This window comes from Lagenorhynchus albirostris, chromosome 8 (assembly GCF_949774975.1).
Source record: "Lagenorhynchus albirostris chromosome 8, mLagAlb1.1, whole genome shotgun sequence".
NCBI lineage: Eukaryota > Metazoa > Chordata > Mammalia > Artiodactyla > Delphinidae > Lagenorhynchus > Lagenorhynchus albirostris.
The window spans coordinates 15,298,647-15,322,488 of NC_083102.1; the positions used below are offsets into that span (position 1 = coordinate 15,298,647).

Genomic DNA, 23,842 nt, shown 5'->3' on the forward strand with positions numbered 1-23,842 from the left:
CCATTTTGAGTTTATTTTTGTGTATGGTGTTAGAGAATTGTTCTAATTCCATTCTTTTACATGCAGCTGTCCCGCTTTCCCAGTGCCACATATCAAAGAGACTGTCTTTTCTCCATTGTGTATTCTTGCCTCCTTTGTCGTAGATTATACACTAATTTTTAATGGATACACAAGATAAAAAGATGTAAATTGTGACATCAAAAACAAAATGGGGGATAAAAGGGAGAGCTTTAGACTGCATTCAAACTTAAGTTATTATCAACTTAAAATAGATTATGATAAATACAAGTTGTTTTCTGTAAGCCTCATGGTGACCACACAGCAAAAACCTATACTAGATACACAAAATATAAAAAGAAAGATATCAAGAATTACCATTATAGCAAATCACTAAATCACAAAGGAAGAGACCAAGAGAAGAAGAGGAACCGAGGAATTATAAACCAGCTAGAAAACAATTTACAAAATGGCAACAATTACATACCTATCGATAATTCCTTTAAATGTAAATGGACTAAATTTTCCTATCAAAAGACAGAGTGGCTGAATAGATAAAAAGACAAGACACATTTATATGTTCCCTATAAGATACTCACTTCAGATATAAGAACACACACAGACTGAAAGTGAACAAATGGAAAAATATTTCATACAAATGGAAACCAAAAGAAAGCTGGGATAGCTATACTTATATCAGACAAAATAGACTTTAAGAGAAAGACGGTAATAAGAGACAAAGAAGGTCATTATATAGTGATGAAGGGGTCAATCCAACAAGAGAATATAACATTTGTAAATATTTATGCACCCAAAATAGAAGCACCTAAATATATAAAGTAAATATTAACACATCTAAAGGGAGAAATAGACAGCAATACAATAATAGTAGGCACTTTTAATACCCCACTCTCATCAATGGATAGGTCATCCAGAAAGAAAATCAATAAGGCCTTAAATGACAGGTTAGACCACATCAACTTATATATATGTATACACACACACACACACACATACACACACACACCATTCCATCCAAAAGCAACAGAATACTCATTCTTTTCAAGTGTACAGGATGGATCATGTTAGGCCACAAAACAAGTCTTAATACATTTAAGAAGATTGAAATCATTATCAAGCATCTTTTCTAACCACAGTGGTATGAAACTAGAGATCAGTTACAAGAAGCAAATTAGAAAATTCAAATGTATGTGGGGATTAAACAACATGCTACCGAACGACTAATGGGTCAAACAGGAAATCAAAAGAAAAATCAAAAATACCTTGAGACAAAGGACAATGGAAATACAACATACTAAAACTTATGGGATGCAGCAAAAACACAGTGATAAATGCCTACATTAAGAAACAAGAAATATATCAACTAAACAACCTCAAGGAATTTAAAAAAGGAGAAAAAATGAAGCCCAAAGTTAGTAGAAGGAAGAAAATAACCAAGATCACAGCATATACAAACAAACATAAATTCAAAGACAATAGAAAAGATCAGTGAAACTAAGATCTGGTTTTTTGAAACGATAAACAAAGTTGACAAATCTTTAGTTAGACCCACCAAGAAAAAAAAGGAGAGAACACTAAAGTAAATGCAGAAATACAAAAGATCTTTTTTAAAAAAAATTTATTTATTTATTTTGGCTGCACGGGGTCTCAGTTGTGGCACATGGGATATTCGTGTGGCATGCAGGATCTTTTAGTTGCGGCATGCGGGCTCATAGTTGAGGCATGTGGGCTTCTTAGTTGCAGCACGTGGATTTCTTAGTTGTGGCATGTGCATTTCTTAGTTGTGGCATGCAGACTCTTAGTTGCGTCAGGCATGTGGGATCTAGTTCCCCGCCCAACCAGTGACCAAACCTGGGCCCCCTGCATTGGGAGTGTGGAGTCTAACCCATTGGACCACCAGGGAAGTCCCGAAATACAAAAGCTCTTAAGAGACTACTATGAACATACACCAACAAATTGGACAACCTAGAAGAAATAGATAAATTTCTAGAAACATAAACCTACCAAGACTAAATCAGGAAGAAAGAAAATCTGAAAAGACTGATTACTAATAAGGAGATTGAATCAGTTGATTTTTTTTTTTTTTTTTTGCGGTACGCGGGCCTCTCAGTGTTGTGGCCTCTCCCATTGCGGAGCACAGGCTCCAGACGCGCAGGCTCAGCGGCCATGGCTCACGGGCCCAGCCGCTCCGCGGCATGTGAGATCTTCCCGGACCGGGGCACGAACCCATGTCCCCTGCATCGGCAGGCAGACTCTCAACCACTGCGCCACCAGGGAAGCCCCGAATCAGTTGATTTTGATTAAATCCTCCCAACAAACAAAAGTCAAGGACCAGATGGTTTCACTGCTGAATTCTACCACACATATAAAGAAGAATTAATACCAATCTTTCTCAAACTTTTCCAAAACATAAAAGAAAAGAGAATACTTCCAAACTCATTTTACCAAGCCAGCACTATTCTGATATGAAACCCAGACAAGGACACCACAAGAAAAGAAAAAGACAGACCAATATCACTAATGAACACAGATGCAAAAATCCTCAATAAGATACTAGCAGACCAAATTCAACAATACATTAAAAGGATCATATACCATGATCAAGTGGGGTTTATTCTAGGGATGCAAGGATGATTCAATATCCACAAATCAATCAATGTGATATATTACATTAACAAAATAAAGGACAAAAATCACATGATCATCTCAAAAGGTGCAGAAAAAGCATCTCACAAAATTCAACACTCATTTATGATAAAAATCTCAGAAGTGAGTATAGAGGAAATGTACCTCAACATAATGAAGGCCATATATGAGAAGCCAACAGCTAACATCATACTCAATGGTGAAAATCTGAAAGCTTTTCCTCTAAGATTGGGGACAAGACAGGTATTCCCACCCTCACCACTTTTGTTCAAAATAATATTGAAGTCCTAGTCAGAGCAACAGGTACATGAAAAAGAAATAGAAGGCATCCAGATAGGAAGAAGGAAACTGTCACTGTTTGCAGATGACATGATATTATATGTAGCAAACCCTAAAGATTCCAGCAAAAAACTCTAAGAACTAAAAAACAAATTCAGTAAAGTGGCAGGATACAAAAATCAATTGTAAAAATATGCTGCATTTCCATACACTAATAATGAACTATCAGAAAGATACATTAAGAAAATAATTTCACTTACAATTGCATGAAAAAGAATAAAATACCTTGGAATAAACTTAACCAAGGAGGTGGAAGACCTGCACATGGAAAACTGTATGACACTCATGAAAGAAATTGAATAAGACACAAACAAATGGAAAGATATTCCATTTATGTATTGGAAGAATTAATGTTGTTAAATGTCCATACTACCCATAGTGATCTACAGTTTCAATGCTGTCACTACCAAAATTCCAATGGCATTTTTCACAGAAGTAGAGCAAACAATTCTAAAATTTGTATGGAACCAGAAAAGACCCCAAATAGCCAAAGCAATCTTGAGAAAGAAGACCAAAGTTGAAGGCATCATGCTTCCCGATTCCAAACTACATTACAAAGCTATAATAATCAAAAAATTATTGTATTGGCATAAAAACAGACACACAGATCAATGTAACAGAATAAAAGCCCAGAAATAAACCCATGCATACCTGTTCAATTAATTTATGACAAAGGATCTGAGAATATACAATGAAAAAAGGACAGTCTCTTCAACAAACGATGTTGGGAAAACTGAACAGTCACATGCAGAAGAGTGACACTGGACCACTATCTTACATAATACACAAAAATTAACTCAAAATGTATTAAAGACTTGAACATAAGACCTGAAACCCTAAAACTCCTAGAAGAAAACATGGGTGGTAAGATCCTTGACATTTGCCTTGGTAATGATTTTTTTTGGATTTGTCACCAAGCAAAGGGAACAAAAGCAAAAATTAAAAATTGAGACTACATCAAACCAAAAGTCTTTTGTGCAGCAAAGGAAACCAACTGCAAAATGAAAAGGCAACCTATTAAATGGGAAAAAATATATGCAAGTCACATACCTGATAAGGGTTTAATATCCAAAAAATAAAAGATTTGTATAACTAAATAGCAAAAAACCACACAAAAATCTGATTAAAAAATGGACAGAGGATCTGAATAGACATTTTTCTAAAGAAGATATAAAGGGACTTCCCTGGTGGTGCAGTGGTTAAGAAACCGCCTGCCAACGCAGGGGACATGGGTTTGAGTACTGGTCCGGGAAGATCCCATATGCCGTGGAGCAACTAAGCCCATGCGTCACAACTACTGAGCCTGCATGCCACAACTACTGAAGACCATGCACCTAGAGCCCGTGCTCCGCAACAAGAGAAGCCACCGCAATGAGAAGCCTGCACACCAAGTAGCCCCCGCTCGCCACAACTAGAGAAAGCCCGTGTATAGCAACGAAGACCCAATGCAGCCAAATAAATAAATAAATAACTTAAAAAAAGAAAAAGAAGATATACAGATGGCCAACAGGAATATGAAAAGGTGCTCAACATCACTAGTCATCAGGGAAACGCAAATCAAAACCACAGTGAGATATCACCTCACACTTGTTAGGATAGCTGTTAAATGACAAGAAAAAACAAGAGATGGCATGGATGTGGAGAAAAGGGAAACCTTGTACACTGTTGGTGCGAATGTAAATTGGTGCAGCCAGTCTGGAAATCAGTATGGAGTTCCTCAAAAACTTAAAAATACAGTTATCCTATGATCCAGCAATTCCACTTCTGGCTGTTTAACCAACGGAAAAAAAAAACACTAACTCAAAAAGATATCCTGACCCCCACGTTCCTTGAAGCATTATTTATAATAGCCAAGACACATTCATCCATCAGTGGATGAATGGATAAAGAAAATGTGGTATATGTATAAACTGGAATGTTATTCAGCCATTAAAAAGAAGGAAATCCTGGGGCTTCCCTGGTGGCGCAGTGGTTGAGAGTCCGCCTGCCGATGCAGGGGACACGGGTTCGTGCCCTGGTCCGGGAAGATTCCACATGCCGTGGAGCGGCTGGGCCCATGAGCCATGGCCGCTGAGCCTGCGCGTCCGGAGCCTGTGCTCCGCAACGGAAGAGGCCACAACAGTGAGAGGCCCGCGTACCGCAAAAAAAAAAAAAAAAAAAAAAAAAAAGAAGGAAATCCTGGCATTTGCAACAGCATGGATGGACCTTGAGGGCATTATGGTAACTGAAATAAGCCAGACAAAGAAAGACAAATACTGTATAATCTCACTTGGGTGGAGTCTAAACAAACATACAAGCAAACTCATGGATACAAAGAGACTGGTGATTCCCAGGCAGGGGTTGGGGATGGGCAAAATGGGTGAAGGGAGTCAAAAGGCAATCTTCCAGTTATAAAATACATATACATAAGTCCTGGGGCTATAATATACAGCATGGTGGCTATAACTAGACATTGTGGTGATCATTTCACAATATATATAAATATCGAATCATTATGTTGTACACCTGAAACTAATAAGTGTGATATGTCAATTATAGCTCAAAAAAACCAAACCAAACCAAACCCAAAACCAGACAGGGGAGCAAGCACTGCTACTTTGTTTTGTTTTTTTGGTGGCGCTGTGCAGTTTGCAGGATCTTGGTTCTCCCACCAGGGACTGAACCTGGGCCACCACAGTGAAACTGTTGAGTATTAACCACTGGACTGCCAGGGAATTCCTGAGTGCTGCTACTTTTTAAGGGATGCCAGAGAAGCTGGAAAAAAAGTCAGCTAAATTGTTAAGTCCTAATTATGTTAGGGGAAGGGACAAACTCTAGACTCAAGATATAGAACAAGAAATGTGCTGGTGAGAAGTCTTCATACCTTGAATGGGAGAAGCATACATGCAACAAAGGAGGCTGAAAAACCATGTAGGAATTGTGACATTACTATATTACTATGGCAATACAGATAAATTTAACCAAGCATTTAGGAAACCAATTATTATGTTACTGATTTTATGAAGGAAAAAGTCAGTGGCTTAAAACAATATAAACTTCTTACCTTTAGTTTGTGCGGGTCAGGAATCTGGGCATGGCATAGCTGAGTCCTCTGACTCTGGGTCTCTCGCAAGGCTGCAGTCATCTCAAGGCTCAACTCGGGGAGGATCTGCTTCCACAGTCACTCAAGTGGTTATATTAACAGGGTCCAGTTGTTCCTGCGTTATCGGATTGAGGGACTCAGTTCCTTGCTGGTTGTTAGTTGGACACCTTCCTCAGTTCCTTGCTATGTGGGCCTCTCCATAGGGCAGCTCACAGATCAGAGCAAGCAAACGAGAGGAGGAGAGAACGAGCCAGACAGGAGCCAGAATATTTTTTGACATTCCATCACTTTTGCCACATTCTCTTTGCTAGAAGGAAGGCCCCGGGTCCAGCCTACGCTCAAGGGGAGGCAGTTTCAGAGGGTGTGAACACCAGGAAGCAGGATCGTCGGAGCCATCTTAGAAACTGCCAACCACATGGGGCAAAACCAGGGACTGACGTTGCCTAAGGCAGAAATGTTTGACAGATACATGCTTGTATTCCAGTTGAAGGAGGGTGTACATGTTTCTTACCTCACTTGCTCATGCTGAGTCTTATGCTAAGAAAAATGGAAAAAGTTGCTAAAAATTGAAAAGGTGATCTATGAAAAGGATGTGGTGAAGGAGGTAGCAGACTGGAAAATAAAAACCAAGGACTAAGAGAAAAATGAGAAAACTATTCTACAAGGAAGGTACGGGGCCCATAAACTAGAATTTCTACTTACGCATTAAAATATTCTCCAACGACCCAGGAGATAGGACCAGACAAATGGAACAGTTTCTACAATAAACTACCACTTAAAGACACCATAGAGTTCTAAGACAAAATTGGACTGACCCTATCCACCAAAAAATACTTGCGAAGGGAACAAAGTAACACTTCCATACCGGAATGTGCCACTGTAAGAAACTTCTAGAGACAACTGGCAAAGACTCCCTTACATTTAAAATGAGCAAACTATATATGCAAGCACTTTGTTTCCTTAAAAGGAGTCTGACGCAATATTGTAAAGCAACTATACTCCAATAAAAATTAATTAAAAAAAGGAAAAAAAAAGGAGTCTGAAAGGAGGAAAAAAATCACAAGTTGAGGAAAAATAATTTAGAAGAGGCTATCTCTTTCCCAACATAGGCAGGCCTGGCGGTCTGTCCCCTGCCCATCTCTCAGGCCACCTCTCCCCTCACTCACTCCCTGGCACCTCAATCCGCAGCCACACCTGTCTCCTTGGCTGTCTGTAAAACACCAGCTTCTCCCCAAACCTCATTTCATTCAGGTCTGTTCCCAAACGTCACCTACCCTGATTGCTACCTAAAATAGCATCTATCTGCCCCATCCTCTTACCTTTCTCTGATTTTTCTTTACAGCAGTTACCAGTTTCTGACATTATACGTTTCTTTCTTTACCTGTTTATTGTCTGACTCTTCCACTGAGGTAAAATCTCTATGACCTGGAAAAGGAAGCCGTTGGCTCTTTTCGACAATGTCTGTTCGGTAAATAAAAGAAAAAAATAGAATAAGGAGAGGCCATAAAAAACACGTCAGGAGAAGAGTCTAACAGAAAGCAGGAGAAAACCCTGAAGCACAAGCAATTACAGTTTGCCAGATATGTGCTAATATAAATATATTTGTGTGTAATATGTGACTTATTTTTTAAAAATCCTGAAAGACTCAAATGAGCTAAATACTTGAAAATATTTAGGACAGTACGTAAATCGGCGCTCCCAGCAGCACTCTCTTCCTCTAGACGCGCGCGCTAATTTCTCTGGATTCTCAGGCGACTGAGCGCACCCTCCCTCTTATAAAATGTATTCTTGTCGCTATTTGATTGGCTGTCCCTCCCAGGCGCTCCTTTCTCATTGGTTGCACCCCCAGTCCATCACTCCTGGGCTCAAGCACTCCATTTGTCTGCTGCCGCAGACCTCGGCTGCCGGCGGTAGTAAAACCGGAGTAGCTCCCCGATGACGTCAAAGGCGCTGCCCGCCCACATTCCAAAGCTTGGGCGGAGACTTCTCGCTGCCCCTGCCTCTGGACGGAGAGAAAGACTTCTGATTGGGTAGGGCGGGAGAAGTGAGCATCCGATTGGTCCCCGCCCTGGAGGGAGGAGGAGACATAGCTGTGTCCTGGAGCAGAGCTGTGGAGCCCTGGGGAATCTCAAAGTTTGTGTCTGGAGCAGTAGTGGAAAGTGAGCTTATTGAGAAGGGCTTTTCTTGGGATGAGTACTGATCTACTGCCTTTATTTTGGATACACACCCTGCTCTATTCTCCTCAGCCTTCGGTCTGATCTCTAGACAGTCTGTCTCCTCTGGGGATTCTCAGGTCTCCGAGGACGCTGAACCGGAGCCCTTGGCAATTCTCTCTCAGGCAGAGGAGCGAACGTTTTCCTTTCTAAGTGCATAAGCTACACGCATACGCACACACACGCACACACACTCACGCAGAGGCGGATCTCGCCCTCCGAGGCCGCCCTACCCGCTCCCCTCCTGCCCTCAGCATCCTCGGCCCAGCGCGCCTCGGACCACCATGGAGGTGCTGGAGAGCGGGGAGCAGAGCGTCCTGCAGTGGGACCGCAAGCTGAGCGAGCTGTCAGAGCCCGGAGAAACCGAGGCTCTCATGTATCACACGGTGAGGACTTGGCGGGGCGGCGGAGGGGCGGCTTGAGAGGGGGAAGTGTCATGAAAGGAACAGCTTGGGACAGGGAACTGGGAAGGAAGCATTTGGGAAGAGCATGCCCAGAATGGAGAGATCTGGGGAGAGGTGTGGTTTTTCTAGCTGAACAGTGAAGGTGGGCCGCTGTCTCTTTTAAACTTTTGATAATAGTAACGACGCTTTGTATTCCTTCAGCAACTTATACTCTTTTCCCCGAGGGCTTTTCACATATGCTATATCATTTCCTATTGCGCTGTAAAGCAGGAGAAGGCGTAGATGTTTTGATAATCTGCCTCTGTTTAGTTTGCTACTAATTTTTGTGGGAAGATTTTTTAAAAACTGGGCAAAATAAAGTAGCATTTTCTTTCCTTCGCTGTCATATTCTTTCTCTTCCTTTACTATCTTATTTGAATTTTAGGAAGTATACGTGTGTGTGTGTGTGTGTGTGTGTGTGTGTGTGTGTGTGTTTTGAAAAAAAGCCCCTTCATATTAGGAGGAAGACTACTTTATTTGGCTCCTTTAACTGTCCAGCCAAGAAATCTGCTTCCTCCTTCTTCAGAGGAAAGATCAGCAAAGGAGAATGGAAAATCTGAGGCAATGCATATTTCAGAAAGGCTTTGGAGAAGGTGGGACAGCTCACCAGTTCCTTGCTCAGTCTTATGCCTCAGAGATCCCTTTGGGCATTAAAGTGTCACAGAGCACACACATTTCTTATAAAGTTTTCAATTTCAAGTTTTTGGTATTAAATTTGCAAAATGAAATTTTGTTTCCAACAGCCAGCACTGATAATATGACTTTATTGTGAGATCTCTTTGTTTCTTTTTTACAAATGCAGAGTTTGTATAGAGAGAGACACTAATGAGAAAATGAGAGGCTTGGCTATTTCCCCTTCATGATTCTTTTAATGGAGTCAGTGCCAGGATATTTGAAACTTTTGCAAAATGGCCTGCAGGCTCCACCCCTTTGGCCTTTGCCTCTGGCTGACGTTATTTTGGGAAAAGGGATGAGGGCCTCCCTGTGATTCCCACCAAGGCATTTGTGGTGGCTGAGAATGGCTTGTTGAAAACATTCCGAGTGCAGGGCAGAGAGGTAGTGGAAGTTCATGCCGGGTCAAAAGCCAGATGTGTGGTGTGATCTTCTGGGCTTTGCTCACTGAGTCTGTCCCGAGGACACTACGTGGGCTGCCTTTGGATTGGGGGCCCAGATGTGCTTCCCGTCGCCAGGACAGAGCTCAGAGAACGCCGGCCGTCAAATATCTTCTCATAGTATCTCCAGATGTTTCTCCTGACATAGGCCACATTTTAACCATTTGTGAGGGGCAGCTCTTCTCTTTTGTTCTCACGAGTGCTGTGAAAATGGCTCATCCCGCAGCTGTAATGCTTTGGGTTGTCTTTCAGCTGGTGGGATGAATTATGCACAGCATCCACATTCCCTTTCTCAGGCCTCATGACTTGCATTTCTGAGATCTTATGCCAGGGTTTGAGATGCTACCCGTGACTGTGACATTAACTTCAGGCAGGACAGCTTGGACTGGCTCTAACTGACATCTTTATGCACAGTTGCAGGGGTAGAGACCTTACCTTCCTTTTGGTAGCAAGGGCTTAATTTTTCTATGTCATTGTAGTGAAGCAGTGATGGGTGATTATTTTTCTTCTAATTTGATTTTTTTTTTAATTACTTTTATGTAGGCCACTTAGGGACGTGTTTCTCTTCTGGGCAGCTCACTCATATAAAATGCCACTCGTCATTGCTGCAAGCCGTGGCCCACAAACTGAGTATATGAATTAGTGTTGAAAGACGTATTGGATTTGGTAGCACAGACAACTGGGTTATATTCCTTCTAAACTAAGGGGAGTTTGGCAGAGATTTGAAAATAGATAACTTTCCCATCTGTTTCTTGAACTCTCTTGGGTATCCAGTTGCAGAGCTGGTTATTATTGCCATTTGTCCATAATGAGAAATGGCCTGACCTCCAAGTGGAAGAAGGATGGCCTGATGATGCATTCACTCACGATTTATTTGTTCTTTCAATGAATGGTTATTGAAGAGCTTCTATGTGCGAAACACTGTTCTAAGCAGTTGGGATACATCAGTGAACGAAAAAAACCTCAAAATTCTTGACCTTGAGAAGCTTACACTCTAGGCCTGAAGTAGGGGAGAATGTTACCTCAGCAGGATGAAAAGCCACAGCAAAGGCTCTAAGGTGGGAGTGTGTCTGGCATGAGCTTATGGTAACATCACCTTCTGTTTTAGATCCCTCCATTTTTGTCAGTTTTTTTCTTGTAAAAATGCAGGTTACTTCTGAGGCAGAGTGCCTGTTTTTGTAATGGCCCAGTGAAACTTTCCAAGTTGAGTGGATTAGGAATCACATAGGGAGTGGAGAGCCTGCAGGGAGGGTAAGGTACCAGTGTAAGCTGGGAAATTGGTAAGATAGTATAGCTACCATCTATTGTATATTTATTATCTGAAAGGGAGGGCTGGCTTCATGGGCCTGTCACCTGTGCAGTCCCACAGGGCCCCATACTTTGATGCTCTGCTGTCACCATCTTGAGATCCTCAATAATTTTTGAACAAGGGCCCACACGTTTGCATTTTGTAGCAGGTCCCATAGATTATGTAGCTGGTCCTCATGAAAGGCATTGTACTTAGTGCTCTACAAAAATGATGTATCAGTGGGACTTCCCTGGCGGTTCAGTGGTTAAGACTCCGAGCTTCCACTGCAGGGGGCACAGGTTCAATCCCTGGTCAGGGAACTAAGATCCCTCATGCTGCAGGGCACAGCCAAAAAAAAAAAAAAGAGGATATCTCAATGACCCAGTGAAGGAGTCATTTTACAGATAAGAAAACTGAGCCTTAATGAGTTTAAGTGACTTGGTAAAAGGTCATTTAAACTCAAGTCTACCTGCCTCCAAAGCCCAAGCTCTTGCCCACTATGCTGTATGAATGGAGGAACCAGACTTAAAAGGAACTGAGTCAGAGGATGGGGAGCCAGAAATTGCTGAGTCTGAGGGTAGCTAATATTTAACTGAGGTGGCAGTGGGGCCACCAACCCTTCCTAGCATGATCACTCTCTTTGCTCTAAATAGGGATTTAGCTACCACACGCCTGATTGCTAATGCCCTGTTTTAGCAAAACCGTCACCTACCTGATTTTAAAAATATAGAAGTTGCCCGAGGCTGGGATTGTCACGTCTCCGAGGCGCCTTCTGTGAGCCATCAGGAGCAGTGTTTTTCTCATTTGGTTAGTTCTGAAGAAAACTTCTGGGTCCACAAGGACAGAGGCTTAGAGGAGACCGTTTCAAAGTCTATAAAATAATGAACCACACAGAGCGAATCTGGACTTGCTCATTAGATCCTGAATTATTAGAGCTTTGGGCTTCCTCTTGAAGCTGAAAAAATAGTTCCCATACAGATGATAAGATATAATTTTAAATCAGTGAGTAGTACATTTAGGAAAGCTATTGCTTCTAGAGTGGATACAAGCTAAAACTGGTTTCAGAAAAGATGGCAGATATAAAAATGAGGAGTGTATATATTATGGTTTCAGATCATTGCAAGAAGCCTTGTCCCTTCCCCTAAACCTTCCAGGATGCTGGATGTTTCTAACATTCATGTTGTGTTTCCTGTAAGATTCTGTGCAAATTACATTTCTGGGAATTTACTGTGGGATTTTGCAATTTAAGGAGCAAAACAGTCTATAAATCTTATCTATGTATATTATTACATGCACTGACTATATCTGGGCGGATGCTCAAGAAACAGATGGCTGATGTTTTTCTGGTAAGGGGACTTGAGGGACTAGAGGTCAAGAGAGGGAAGGAGGGAGAGGGAGTTACTTACACACTATCCCTTTCGTACTGTTCAAACTTTTGCCTCCTGAAAGTATTTAGGAAATGAAAAATGACAACTTAAAGGCACCACATAAAACTGGACTAGAGGTAATTTTAGCCTGCATTTCCTCGGGGAGAGAGGGGTTTCTGGTGCTCATTCAATACCACCAGCGTTGGTGGAGGCCTTGGGTAATGAATAGAGGAAGCAGGAGTGCTTGCTGGAAAAGGGCTTTGAGGATGGAGGATTAACAGTGGGTTTGTGTATGATAAACTTCGTGCTCTTGGTAATTTTCTTATAGCTCAGTTTAGCAATCTGGAAAAGGGATTTTATCAATTTTTGCAATGATTATTTTTTTTAAGGTATACAATAGGATACCTTTTCTTTGCAAAGATAATGACAGAGCTTCTGCTTGGTATTTCATTTTATTTTATTGAGGTATAGTTGATTTACAATATTATGTTAGTTTCAGATGTACAGCACAGTGATTCATTTATATATATATATATATATTTTTTTTCTTTTTCCGATTCTTTTCCCTTATAGGTTATTGCAAAATGTTAAGTATAGCTTCCTGTGCTATAAGAAGGTCCTTGTTGGTTATCTATTTTATATATAGTAGTGTGTATCAGTTAATTCCAACCTCCTAATTTAGTTCTGCTTCTTTTAAATACTAAACTCATGTAAATCCAGTTCTTTGTAGAATTATTAGTGGTTATGCGCTTAAATTTTATATCCAGTTGGTTCTTAAAATGAAATGACTGAGCCCAGAGGGTGGGGTGTTAAGGGTCGGTTCCACCTGCCTGGTGAGCGGATGTGAAGGCCATCTGGCTTCCACATCCATCGTGATTGCCGGAAGGTGGATGGCTGGTCTGAGAGGCTGCTGGTTTCCCCTTCCTCTCGGCGGCCCAGAGACTTGATAGGGCCCCCTTGGGATATGGGAGCTTTTGGTTTGATGTTCGCCTCCTATTGTTGGCCTCTGGCCAGATTCTGAGTGGGACCCTGGGTCCTTGTGGCTTGAGAAATCATTACTTCTGATCACCTGACCTCCACCAATTGAATAAAGGTAATGAGTCCCAGTAGGAGACAGAATTGTGAAGTCAGTATAATTTGTCTTCAAGGCCCTACTTCACCTTTCTTCACCTTCACTCCTTTCATGTTCCCCTCGCTTCTTGGACCCCAAGTTGCTCACTGTAATGGTGTTCTCTTTCCAACTCCTCCTCTTTAATTTTGTTCTCAGGAAAGATTTTTAAGCTTACACTAAAAATTTCAATATTAGTAAAGCTAAACATATGACCCCTAAATGGGCATTTATATTTAACAATAATTTCTTGAATCTCTAAATGGAGAACTGTAGGCAATAGCCAGGTAGTAGGGGAGGAGTATTTGGGGAGCTGGGGGGAGCTCTCACTACCCCTCTGCATGTGGCCCCTATTCATAAGGCGGCCTTGCATATATGTTGCTGATTTAGCTTATGATCTAAAGAATTTTCATTGTTTTGGTGAAAAATCTTTGATTCAATTAGATTATTGTCTCTGAAATTGTTCTCATTGTGTTAACACGGGTTGGGGGAAGGTGGGCTTGGGCACAGTTCTGAAAGATGAGAGGGCAGTACTGAGTTTTGTACTTGCCCTCTTTCTTGAATGATCCCTGAGTGATAATATCCTATTGAGCTCTGATGTGAAGTCGCTCTGGCAGGAGAAATGAGGCACTGCATCTAGATTAATAATTGAATTAAATGACAATGCTTGCCGCTGCGAGTAACTGAAAACCGATTCACATTGCTTAACAATAAGTGAATTATTCTGTCACGTTGCAAGATGCCTAAAAGTATAGCTACATGTTTGGCTGATTCAGCAGCTGCTCAGTTCATCATGGACCTAGATTCCATCCATCCATAGGCAGGATTCATCTTCAAGTTGGAGGCAACCAGAAGGCAGCTCATATCCATATGAGTTTCAGGTGTTCAAATAAAAATGACAATATCCAAAGGGAGAAGAGAGGTTGTGTCTTCCCTGTGTCCTTTTTTAAGATGGAAGAAACTTTTTTTAGATGCCTACCAGCTGATTTCTCTTCGAGCTTTATTGTCAAGGATGGGATCACATCATCGTTTCTGAACCAATGGCTGGAAAGGGATTTACCTGATTGGCTTAGATTAGTCACGTGGGAATGGAGGGGCTCTTGGAGCCTCAACCAGCATGACCATGTGTAATGATCATTAGTCAAATAGTCTGAGTTGGCAGACCTTTCCTTCACTAAAAGTTGTGTTCATTTAGCTAATGGCTGTTTTTCTCACAAAGGTGGGCTAGCAAATGGAAAATGTTTTAAAACATTTAAGCATGGAATATCTCTGCAATGCATGCAAAGGCTATCATGGAGGGGGCACTGCTGTGTCCCAACTCATGAATGAGGAAATGTAGAATTAACTATATTATCTGAAGTCTCTGCGTCAGGGTCAAATATCAGGGCTGGAGGTAACTAGCTGAGCCTGTAATCATGATCACGGTGCAAGACGAGAATGACTTTTTCTGTTCGAGGTCCACACAGCCTCATCTCCGCAGGCAGAGAGCTGAATGCCATTTTTCAAAGAAGCTGTTTTTCTAGTTGCATATGGCTGTTCAAACACTGATAAGGTCAGAGTGTGCCTGTTTGCGGTTTGGTTTGAACTGCCGGCCTCAGCCCAGCGGGGCTCTGACCTGTCTGTGGACTGTCTTGGGGCAAACGGCCTTAGGCTTTGGCTGGGAGATTGGTAGGACTGAGGGTCTAGGGCTGCAGAGTGTCTGAATTGCTTGTCAGTGATTTTATGAATGAGGGCGTAGTGTTTACATTCCCTACCTCAGTAGAGTCAAGGCTGAAATGAAATGGTGAGATTCACCATTGGTGTCAACCTTGAGTCTATTCCCCCTTCTCCCTGCTCACCACATGCTCTCCGGCTCTTCCAAGTGACCTCATTTTTTCCCTGAATGGAATTGTCTAGGTTACCCACAAGGCACATAGGAGGTGATGGCCCCTTTTATCTATGGAGACTCTGAGACCTCGAGCAAAAAAGAGACCTCAGCTGGAACACAAGCTTCTTGAAGGCGGGGGACATGACTGTCTTTTCTACACTCCCGAGCACAGGATGCTCAGAGATACGTAATACTTGCTCGATGCACAATTATGTAGAGTAAGGCAGTCTTGGAGAATGAATAAGCTCAGTGGCCTTGGTCTCTTTTGTTAATGTATTTGTTTTAAAACTCTGGATGCTTGTAAATGCCTCCGCAAGTCTGAAAATTTAATATGAAAGTGACTTGGGTAGTTTGATGTCAATAACTTTTCTTGTTTAGTTTTGAGACCCACATGGGAGGGAGGATGATTCTATCATAGTCCCAGTTTCCGCTAGAGTAGAGTTGAAGGCAGCGTTGTGGAAAGGGTGTGCCTTCGAGCCAGGCAGATTTGGAATCCAGGGCCACTGGTTCTCTGGTGACCTTGGGCAAGTAACCTCTCCTCTTTGGGTCTCAGTTTCTTCACATGTCACTGCCTAGCCCATAGTGTACACACTTTTTCACCCTCTCCCCTAAGTCAAATGTCTTCTTTCTGGGGAAGAGGTCCCCACCTCAGGAGTCTGATATCATTCAGGAAGCACAAGGGACCTGTAATTATTCTCTCTCGGGCATCTTCATTTCCTCTCCTCCGCAGCTTCTGCCTTGTGCTGTAAACACAGGTCTCTGCCTTGAACACATGTTTGCCAGATGCTGTTGCCCCTCCTTGCTCCGCTTGTTTTTTCTCTCTTGTTTACTGCCAGGTTTTCTCAGGCAAGTAGTCAATAGCTACGGCCTCCGTTTCCTCAGTTTTTTTCTTTCTTTTTTTTTTTTGCGGTACGCGGGCCTCTCACTGTTGTGGCCTCTCCCGATGCGGAGCACAGGCTCCGGACGCGCAGGCTCAGCGGCCATGGCTCACGGGCCCAGCCGCTCCGTGGCATGTGGGATCCTCCCGGACCGGGGCACGAACCCGTGTCCCCTGCATCGGCAGGCGGACTCTCAACCACTGCGCCACCAGGGAAGCCCCCATTTCCTCAGTTTTTACTTCTGCCTCCTGTATGTTCTGGTTCCTACTGCTGCCTGAAGGTTCTCCAGCTTCTCTCTAACTGCCCCATCCACTAGTCTTCTCTCCATCCTTAGCTTGCAAGGCTTCACGGGAACATTTGGCAATACTGACCGACCACACGTTCATCTCATAACTCGCTCTTGCTTTGGCTCCCATGATACCCTGGGAGGCTTAGATTTTCCTCCTTTACTGGCTGCATTACCACCTGTTAAACGGGAGCGTTTGGTACTTGGTCTTGTGTTCTCCCTGTACACTCTCCTGGGCTCCTCCATCAACTTCAATACAGCTGGTTCTCAGATCTTTACATCTGTTAGTTGTCTGTGGATGGAAACTGGGAGATCTTTGGAATATGACCCAAGATCTTCTGGGCCCTCATGAGCTGTAGAGTGGCTCTGGCTGGGTAACCTTTGAATCTTCCTGATGCATTACTTTGAGAAGAGCTGAGAACATTTTGATCCCCCTTATCACCGCACCCCTGTTATCTCAGGGGATGTTTTGTGACTCAGCTCTCCTGCAGTGTAAACCCAAGAGAGGCTCATGAGTCATTGCTGGGACACAGCTGTTTCTTGAGTCAGTGTCACTCATCAGATGCAGGCTGTATTTTGACTGGGTTCATACTTATTCTTCAGCTTGGGAAGCACTTTTTTGGTGCTCTGCGGTGGTGTATCTAATTTTTTTCTAGGACTGAGTGGAAGGTCAGTGCAAAAGTCAGATATAAGTTCTTAGATCTTGTACCATTGATCTTTCTGGTGTGTATAGCTGCTGTCGAGCTCAGTTACAGTTGCCTGATGTTGAATTGCCTGCCCTTGAATTGCTCTATTCTGGTATAATTTATTTATCTAAACTTTATTGACATTACTGAAGAGCTTTTAAAGAATTGAGACGGGTGACGCTGAGCCCCTCAAAGTTGTATGCCTGCTTCTTGTTAGAAGTATCTTGGAAGAGAGTTTTTCTTTGGCAAAACTCGTAGTACAAGTTACTTCGCATCCTCCATCTCAGTTTATCCTGCTGTAAAATGCTGCATTTGTATTATGGTCCCAGAGGTTCCTCTTAACTCCAAAGTTCTGTGCTGAGTATCATGCTGTCACCCTTGAAAGTCTCTGATCTTTAAAAAATGGGTGATTTAAAACAACAACAACAAAGGTCAGTTGATTACCTCTTTCCTTTGGGCACTCAGTTGGTGGGTATAGTTTTGCATTTTGTAGCCTCTGTTTTCTGACTTAAAAACCTTGCTTCAGTAAAACCCAGACAAAATAAAGAATGGAAAAACAGAGAGACACAGAGGTAGGAGACATTTTTTTTTAACATCACACACACACACACACACACACACACACACACACACACACACACTCACACACACACACACACACACACACACACACACACACACCCCTCTTCAGACTTCTTGGCAAATTAGAGGAGTCTGGGGAAAAAAAATCTACAAACAGTTTTCAGTCGTCTGAGTGGAAAATCTTGGTTTTTTAACATTTCATATCTTGGAAATGTCTGAATAGTTTTTGTTTAAAGGGAAATTCCTTTTGGCTGAGAAAGCCTGCAGGATTCAAACTGATAGGGTGATTTTTTTAGGAAACTTGGAGGAAACAAGGATTTGTGATGAAAATGCTTTCTCACTAGCCAATTGTGTCAAACAGACATTTAAATCCAAGGTTACCAGTCATAGCATTTGAAAGATTCAGCCATTAACTCCTTCCTTCCCCTTGCTTCCTGTCTGTACATCCTGGGGAAATATCTCTCATCACTGGTCCTTCCTCCAATTTGAGGAACTTAATGAACTGCTTTTCTAAACCTGTGCATGTTCTAGGCAGGAGGATATACATTCTTGACCTTGTGGTTCTCCCAGCAGAGTGGGAAGGGAGATATGTAAAGAAGTCATTAAATCACAAGTCATTAAATATCTGGTGTACATTTTGCTTTAAAGCTGCGTTCAAAGTATTTCTGGCACACAGAGGGTGGAACAAGAGATCTGAAGGAGATGAAGAGCTGGAGAGCCTCTCACTGAAGAGGTGATATTTGCATTGGGTCCTGAAGTATAAATAGGAGTTCTCCAGGCCGTGGGAACGGCAGATACAGAGTAGGAATGTATAACATGTCATAGTTGATTCTGGGAATCCCAAGTGGTTTTATGTAGTTTCAAGTAGGATGCTCTGTGGGGAGTGTTGGGAGATATGATAAGATCATACAAGGTTTGCATGCTTTGCTAACCATTTGGATATTCTTTTGTGGGCAGTAGTGTGGGAAGCTTTTAAGACTTTTAATAAAAAAGAGACAGGGAGAGAAGTGTGTTTTGGAAAGGAAACCCTAGTGTTTATGAAGTATGGATTGGAGGGGAGAATTAATGGCAGCAAGATGATCTGCTGGCTGGCTATTTCGTCCATGAAGTAGAACAAGGCACCATGAGGGCCTTGAACCTGACAGGGAGCAGAACATGAATACAAGAAGGGGTTAGGGGCTGGGCGTGAAGACTTGGTGGCAGTGGGGCGTGCGAGGGATATGGGACGCGTCATGGTTTCTGATGCGGCACACTGAGCTGACGGTGCTGCCCTTCGTGCAGGAAGATGAGTTTGCTGGGGAAGATAACGAGCTCAGTTCGGGACATGGTGATTCTGATGTGTTCATGGCGCATTCAGGAGAGGTACCTGAAAGGCATTTGGAAACATGGGTCTGGAGTTCTGGAGAAGGGTCTGGAGATGTAGATTTGGGTGTTATGAATCTCATGGGGGAGAAGTGAAGCCAATAGTCCTAATAAGATAGTCCAGCGAGGTCCGGGGGAGAGTGAGGAGTGTGAGAGCAAAGCTGAGAATGAAGCCCTGGGGACACTTGAGGTGTTAGCAGGGGAAGAGAAATCTGCAGATGGAACTCAGAAGGAATCAGCAGAGAAAGTGGAGAAAATCCAGGAAAATCCAGGATCCAAAGAGGGGAGGGTTGCTATGGAGTGGTCAAGATAAAGAAGGGCTGAGTATGCTCTTCAGCTGCCTGCCAAGCACTGTGTGGTGTTAGCTCAGGGCGGGACCGTGTCCTGGAGCCGCAGAGGTCCCCCGAGGGTCTGGACCTGTGGGCATGCTCTCTGGCTTTGTGCCCAGGGAGTGCAGGCCTTGTTTCCAGGCAAGAGCAGAAACTGCAGAAGGGCAGGTGCTGGGAGTAAATATGCATGGTAGATAATATGTACAATAGTGCCTCTTTCTTTCCTTTTGTTTTTGTAAAATCAGTCCTCAAAATTGGCCTTGGAGACTGTCCCCGTGCCCGTGCAGTGTTATGAAGGTCCTTTCTTCATTCTTCTCTCCACGCTGAATCCACCTATTCCTGATGTCCTTCTCGTGAGCGAGGAGTAGTTTGTGCCTGGGTCCCTTTGTGCATGTGTCATTTAGGAGTCTCAGGCTTTGGGGCATGCAAAAGGAGGGTCTCTGGATTCGTTAAATCTGTATAAGACAGTTGGGATTTAGCAAATGCCTAGAAGTCTTGAGCCTTTTCCTTTCTATATTTCTGCTAACTTCCCACTGAGAAAGTATCAAGTGGACCCAGTGGTTGCCAAAGATAAGTTTGATCACGGAGACATCAACGGTATTCACATGTTAGGAAAATAGAAAAAAACCAAATTGACCCCATTTTTAATGACATAATAATAGGGGCAGGTGAGGACAAATGGTTTTGTAATAAGAATATGAGCCTGAGGGCTTTCCAGTGGAAGGAACACTAAAGTAAATGATGCCTCTTCGAAGAAAATGTGCAGCTCCAAGCAGTGCCTGGGTTTCAGGACCTAGAGAGGGGACTCTGGAGGGCACCCTCCAGTCCTCCCCATGCCCCCTGAATTATGGGGCTCAATTCTACCTTTGCTCTCTGTTTCCCTGTATCCAGGATGTGGCTTTCATGGCCCTCAACCCTCCTGGGGAGATGAGGAACAAGAATGGGAGGAGAACTCTGACCCCAGGACTGAAGTTGGGCCCAGGAAACAAGGGGGTGGAGAATAAGGAGAACTCTGCTTTCCTACTGACTGCACAGGGAGAAGCGGGCAGCCCTTCTCAGCCCAGAGCAGAACAGACTCCTGTGAGGTGACACCGAGTTGAGAATTCACCCAGCACAGTTCAGCTACAGTATGGGTTAAGTTGGTCTCTTGGCTGACTGGGAACTGATTACTTTTTTTTAATATATATATTCTTTTCCTTTATGGTTTATCATAGGATATTGAATATAGTTCCCTGTGCTATAAAGGTAGGACCTTGTTGTTTACCCATCCTATATAAAATAGTCTACATCTGCTAATCCCAAACTCCCAGGCCTTCCCTCCTCCACCCACTCCCCCTTGGCCACCGCAAGTCTATTTTCTACCTCTGTGAGTCTGTTTCTGTCTCATAGATAGGTTCATTTGTGTCGTATTTTAGATTCCACATGTAAGTGATATCATATTTGGTATTTGTCTTTCTCTTTCTGACTTACTTCACGTAGTATGATCATCTCTAGTTGCATCCATGTTGCTGCAAATGGCATTATCCTGTTCTTTTTTATGGCAGAGTAGTATTCCATTGTATCTATGTACTACATCTTCTTTATCCATTCATCTGTTGATGGACATTTAGGTTGTTTCCTAAATGTGAGTAGTGAATAGTGCTGCTGTGAATACAGGGATGCATGTATCTTTTTGAATTATAGTTTTGTCTGAGTATATGCCCAGGAGTAGGATTGCTGGATCATATGGTAATTCTATGTTTAGTTTTCTGAGGATTCTCCACACTGTTTTCCATAGTGGCTGCACCAACTTATATTCCCACCAACAGTGTAGGAGGGGGAACCGATTACTTTCAATTATGTTATTTCAATAACTATATGTCTTGTGAGTTTGAAGCACTTGTGTTACAAATTTTTTAAAAATAGCCTTAATTTTTTATTTTATTTATTTATTTTATTTTATTTTTACCTTTTAGCCTTAATTTTTTAGAACAGCTTTAGGTTCCCGGCAAAACTGAGCAGAATGTACGGAGTCTCCATACATTCCCTGCCGTCCGCCCATCACGCACAGCCTACCCCAGCATCAACATCCTGCTGTTGCAAACTTTTGGAACGTGGATTCATAAGCTGGGGTTACCTGTGGCAGCTTTTGACTTTAACTTTGTGTTTTGAAATTAGTCACAGCCAAGCTCCCTTTTGTAATCCAACAAGAAGCCAGGTTGGTCCACAAGAGCCTCAGACATATGTGTGTGTGTATAGGCTGTCCCTCCGTGCGCCCCCTGCCCCAGCCTCTGCCTGCTTCCATTTACAAATGGCTTAGGAACTGGACGTTGTCCTTTGGAAAGGAGGGTGGGATTGAGTGGGGGACATACTGTATTGTTTCGTAATCACAGAACCTGAAGCCGATCTTTGTAGCTATGACTTTGAACTTCCTACCCTGAGATAGTATTCGTTTCTGAGGCACTGCCAGGAGTTGTTTTTCTGGTTCTGCTCTGGATTTGCAAGTTTTCTTTCCAGGACTCTCCTGCAGCCCATGACCTACATTTGGGAGCAGCTGGAAGGCTTGGGGCTGTGGGTTGGGGAGGCCGAGGAGGTCAAGACCAAACCTAGATGGAGACTAACCTGACCCCCTTGTGTTCCAGGGCATCGTGCTCTAACTGAAGGTGCCCAGTGACCCTGGCAATCTTAACATACACATACATTTTTGTGTTTGATGAGAAAGGGAGGCAGAGAAGTAGCAGCCAAAAAACCATTTGGTGTTTCAGCTGTGTTTACATATTAGGAACATGAGGTGGTTTTATTTTATTTTATTTTGTTTTTTTTAACATCTTAATTGGAGTATAGTTGCTTTACAATGGTGTATTAGTTTCTGCTTTATAACAAAGTGAATCAGCTATACATATACATAGATCCCCATATGTCCTCCCTCTTGTGTCTCCCTCCCACCCTCCCTACCTCACCCCTCTAGGTGGTCACAAAGCACGGAGTTGATCTCCCTGTGCTATGCGGCTGCTTCCCACTAGCTATCTGTTTTACATTTGGTAGTGTATATATGTCCATGCCACTCTCTCACTTCGTCCCAGCTTACCCTTCCCCCTCCCTGTGTCCTCAAGTCCATTCTCTACGTCTGCGTCTTTATTCCTGTCCTGCCCCTAGGTTCTTCAGAACCATTTTTTTTAGATTCCATATATATGTGTTAGCATGTAGTATTTGTTTTTCTCTTTCTGACTTACTTCACTCAGTATGACAGACTCTAAGTCCATCCACCTCACTACAAATAACTCAATTTCGTTTCTTTTTATGGCTCAGTAATATTCCATTGTGTATATGTGCCACATCTTCTTTATCCATTCATCTTATGATGGACACTTAGGTTGTTTCCATCTCCGGGCTATTGTAAATAGAGCTGCAATGAACATTTTGGTACATGACTCTTTTTGAATTATGGTTTTCTCAGGGTACATGCCCAGTAGTGGGATTGCTGGGTCATATGGTAGTCCTATTTTTAGTTTTTTAAGGAACCTCCATCCTGTTCTCCATAGTGGCTGTATCAATTTACATTCCCACCAACCCACCAAGAGGGTTCCCTTTTCTCCACACCCTCTCCAGCATTTATTGTTTGTAGATTTTTTGATGATGGCCATTCTGACTGGTGTGAGGTGATACCTTGTTGTAGTTTTGATTTGCATTTCTCTAATGATTAGTGATGTTGAGCATTCTTTCATATGTTTGTTGGCAATCTGTATATCTTTGGAGAAATGTCTATTTAGGTCTTCTGCCCATTTTTTGGATTGGGTTGTTTGTTTTTTTGTTATTGAGCTGCATGAGCTGCTTGTAAATTTTGGAGATTAATCCTTTGTCAGTTGTTTCATTTGCAAATATTTTCTCCCATTCTGAGGGTTGTCTTTTCATCTTGTTTATGGTTTCCTTTGCTGTGCAAAAGCTTTTAAGTTTCATTAGGTCCCATTTGTTTATTTTTGTTTTTATTTCCATTTCTCTAGGAGGTGGGTCAAAAAGGATCTTGCTGTGATTTATGCCGTAGAGTGTTCTGCCTATGTTTTCTTCTAAGAGTTTTATAGTGTCTGGCCTTACATTTAGGTCTTTAATCCATTTTGAGTTTATTTTTGTGTATGGTGTTAGGGAGTGTTCTAATTTCATTCTTTTACATGTGGCTGTCCAGTTCCCAGCACCACTTATTGAAGAGGCTGTCTTTTCTCCATTGTATACATGAGGTGGTTTTAAATCAGAGGAACCCAG

At 42.6% G+C, this 23,842-nt stretch overlaps 1 protein-coding gene across 3 annotated transcripts in view; it reads left to right on the forward strand.

Moving 5' to 3' along the window:
* Positions 1 to 8,220: 8,220 nt before the first annotated feature.
* The window catches only part of CREB3L2 (cAMP responsive element binding protein 3 like 2), a 120,560-nt gene continuing 104,938 nt past the window's right edge, over positions 8,221 to 23,842 (forward strand). For 2 of the 3 annotated variants that reach the window (XR_009541906.1, XM_060156587.1), the window contains exon 1: positions 8,221 to 8,684. Coding sequence is in view for 1 of the 3 variants with exons in the window: in XM_060156587.1 (XP_060012570.1) it covers positions 8,583 to 8,684 (102 nt within the window). In the remaining 2 variants the exon portion in view is untranslated. The remainder of the gene's footprint in view (positions 8,685 to 23,842) is intronic. The other variant, XM_060156589.1, reaches the window with a different exon arrangement.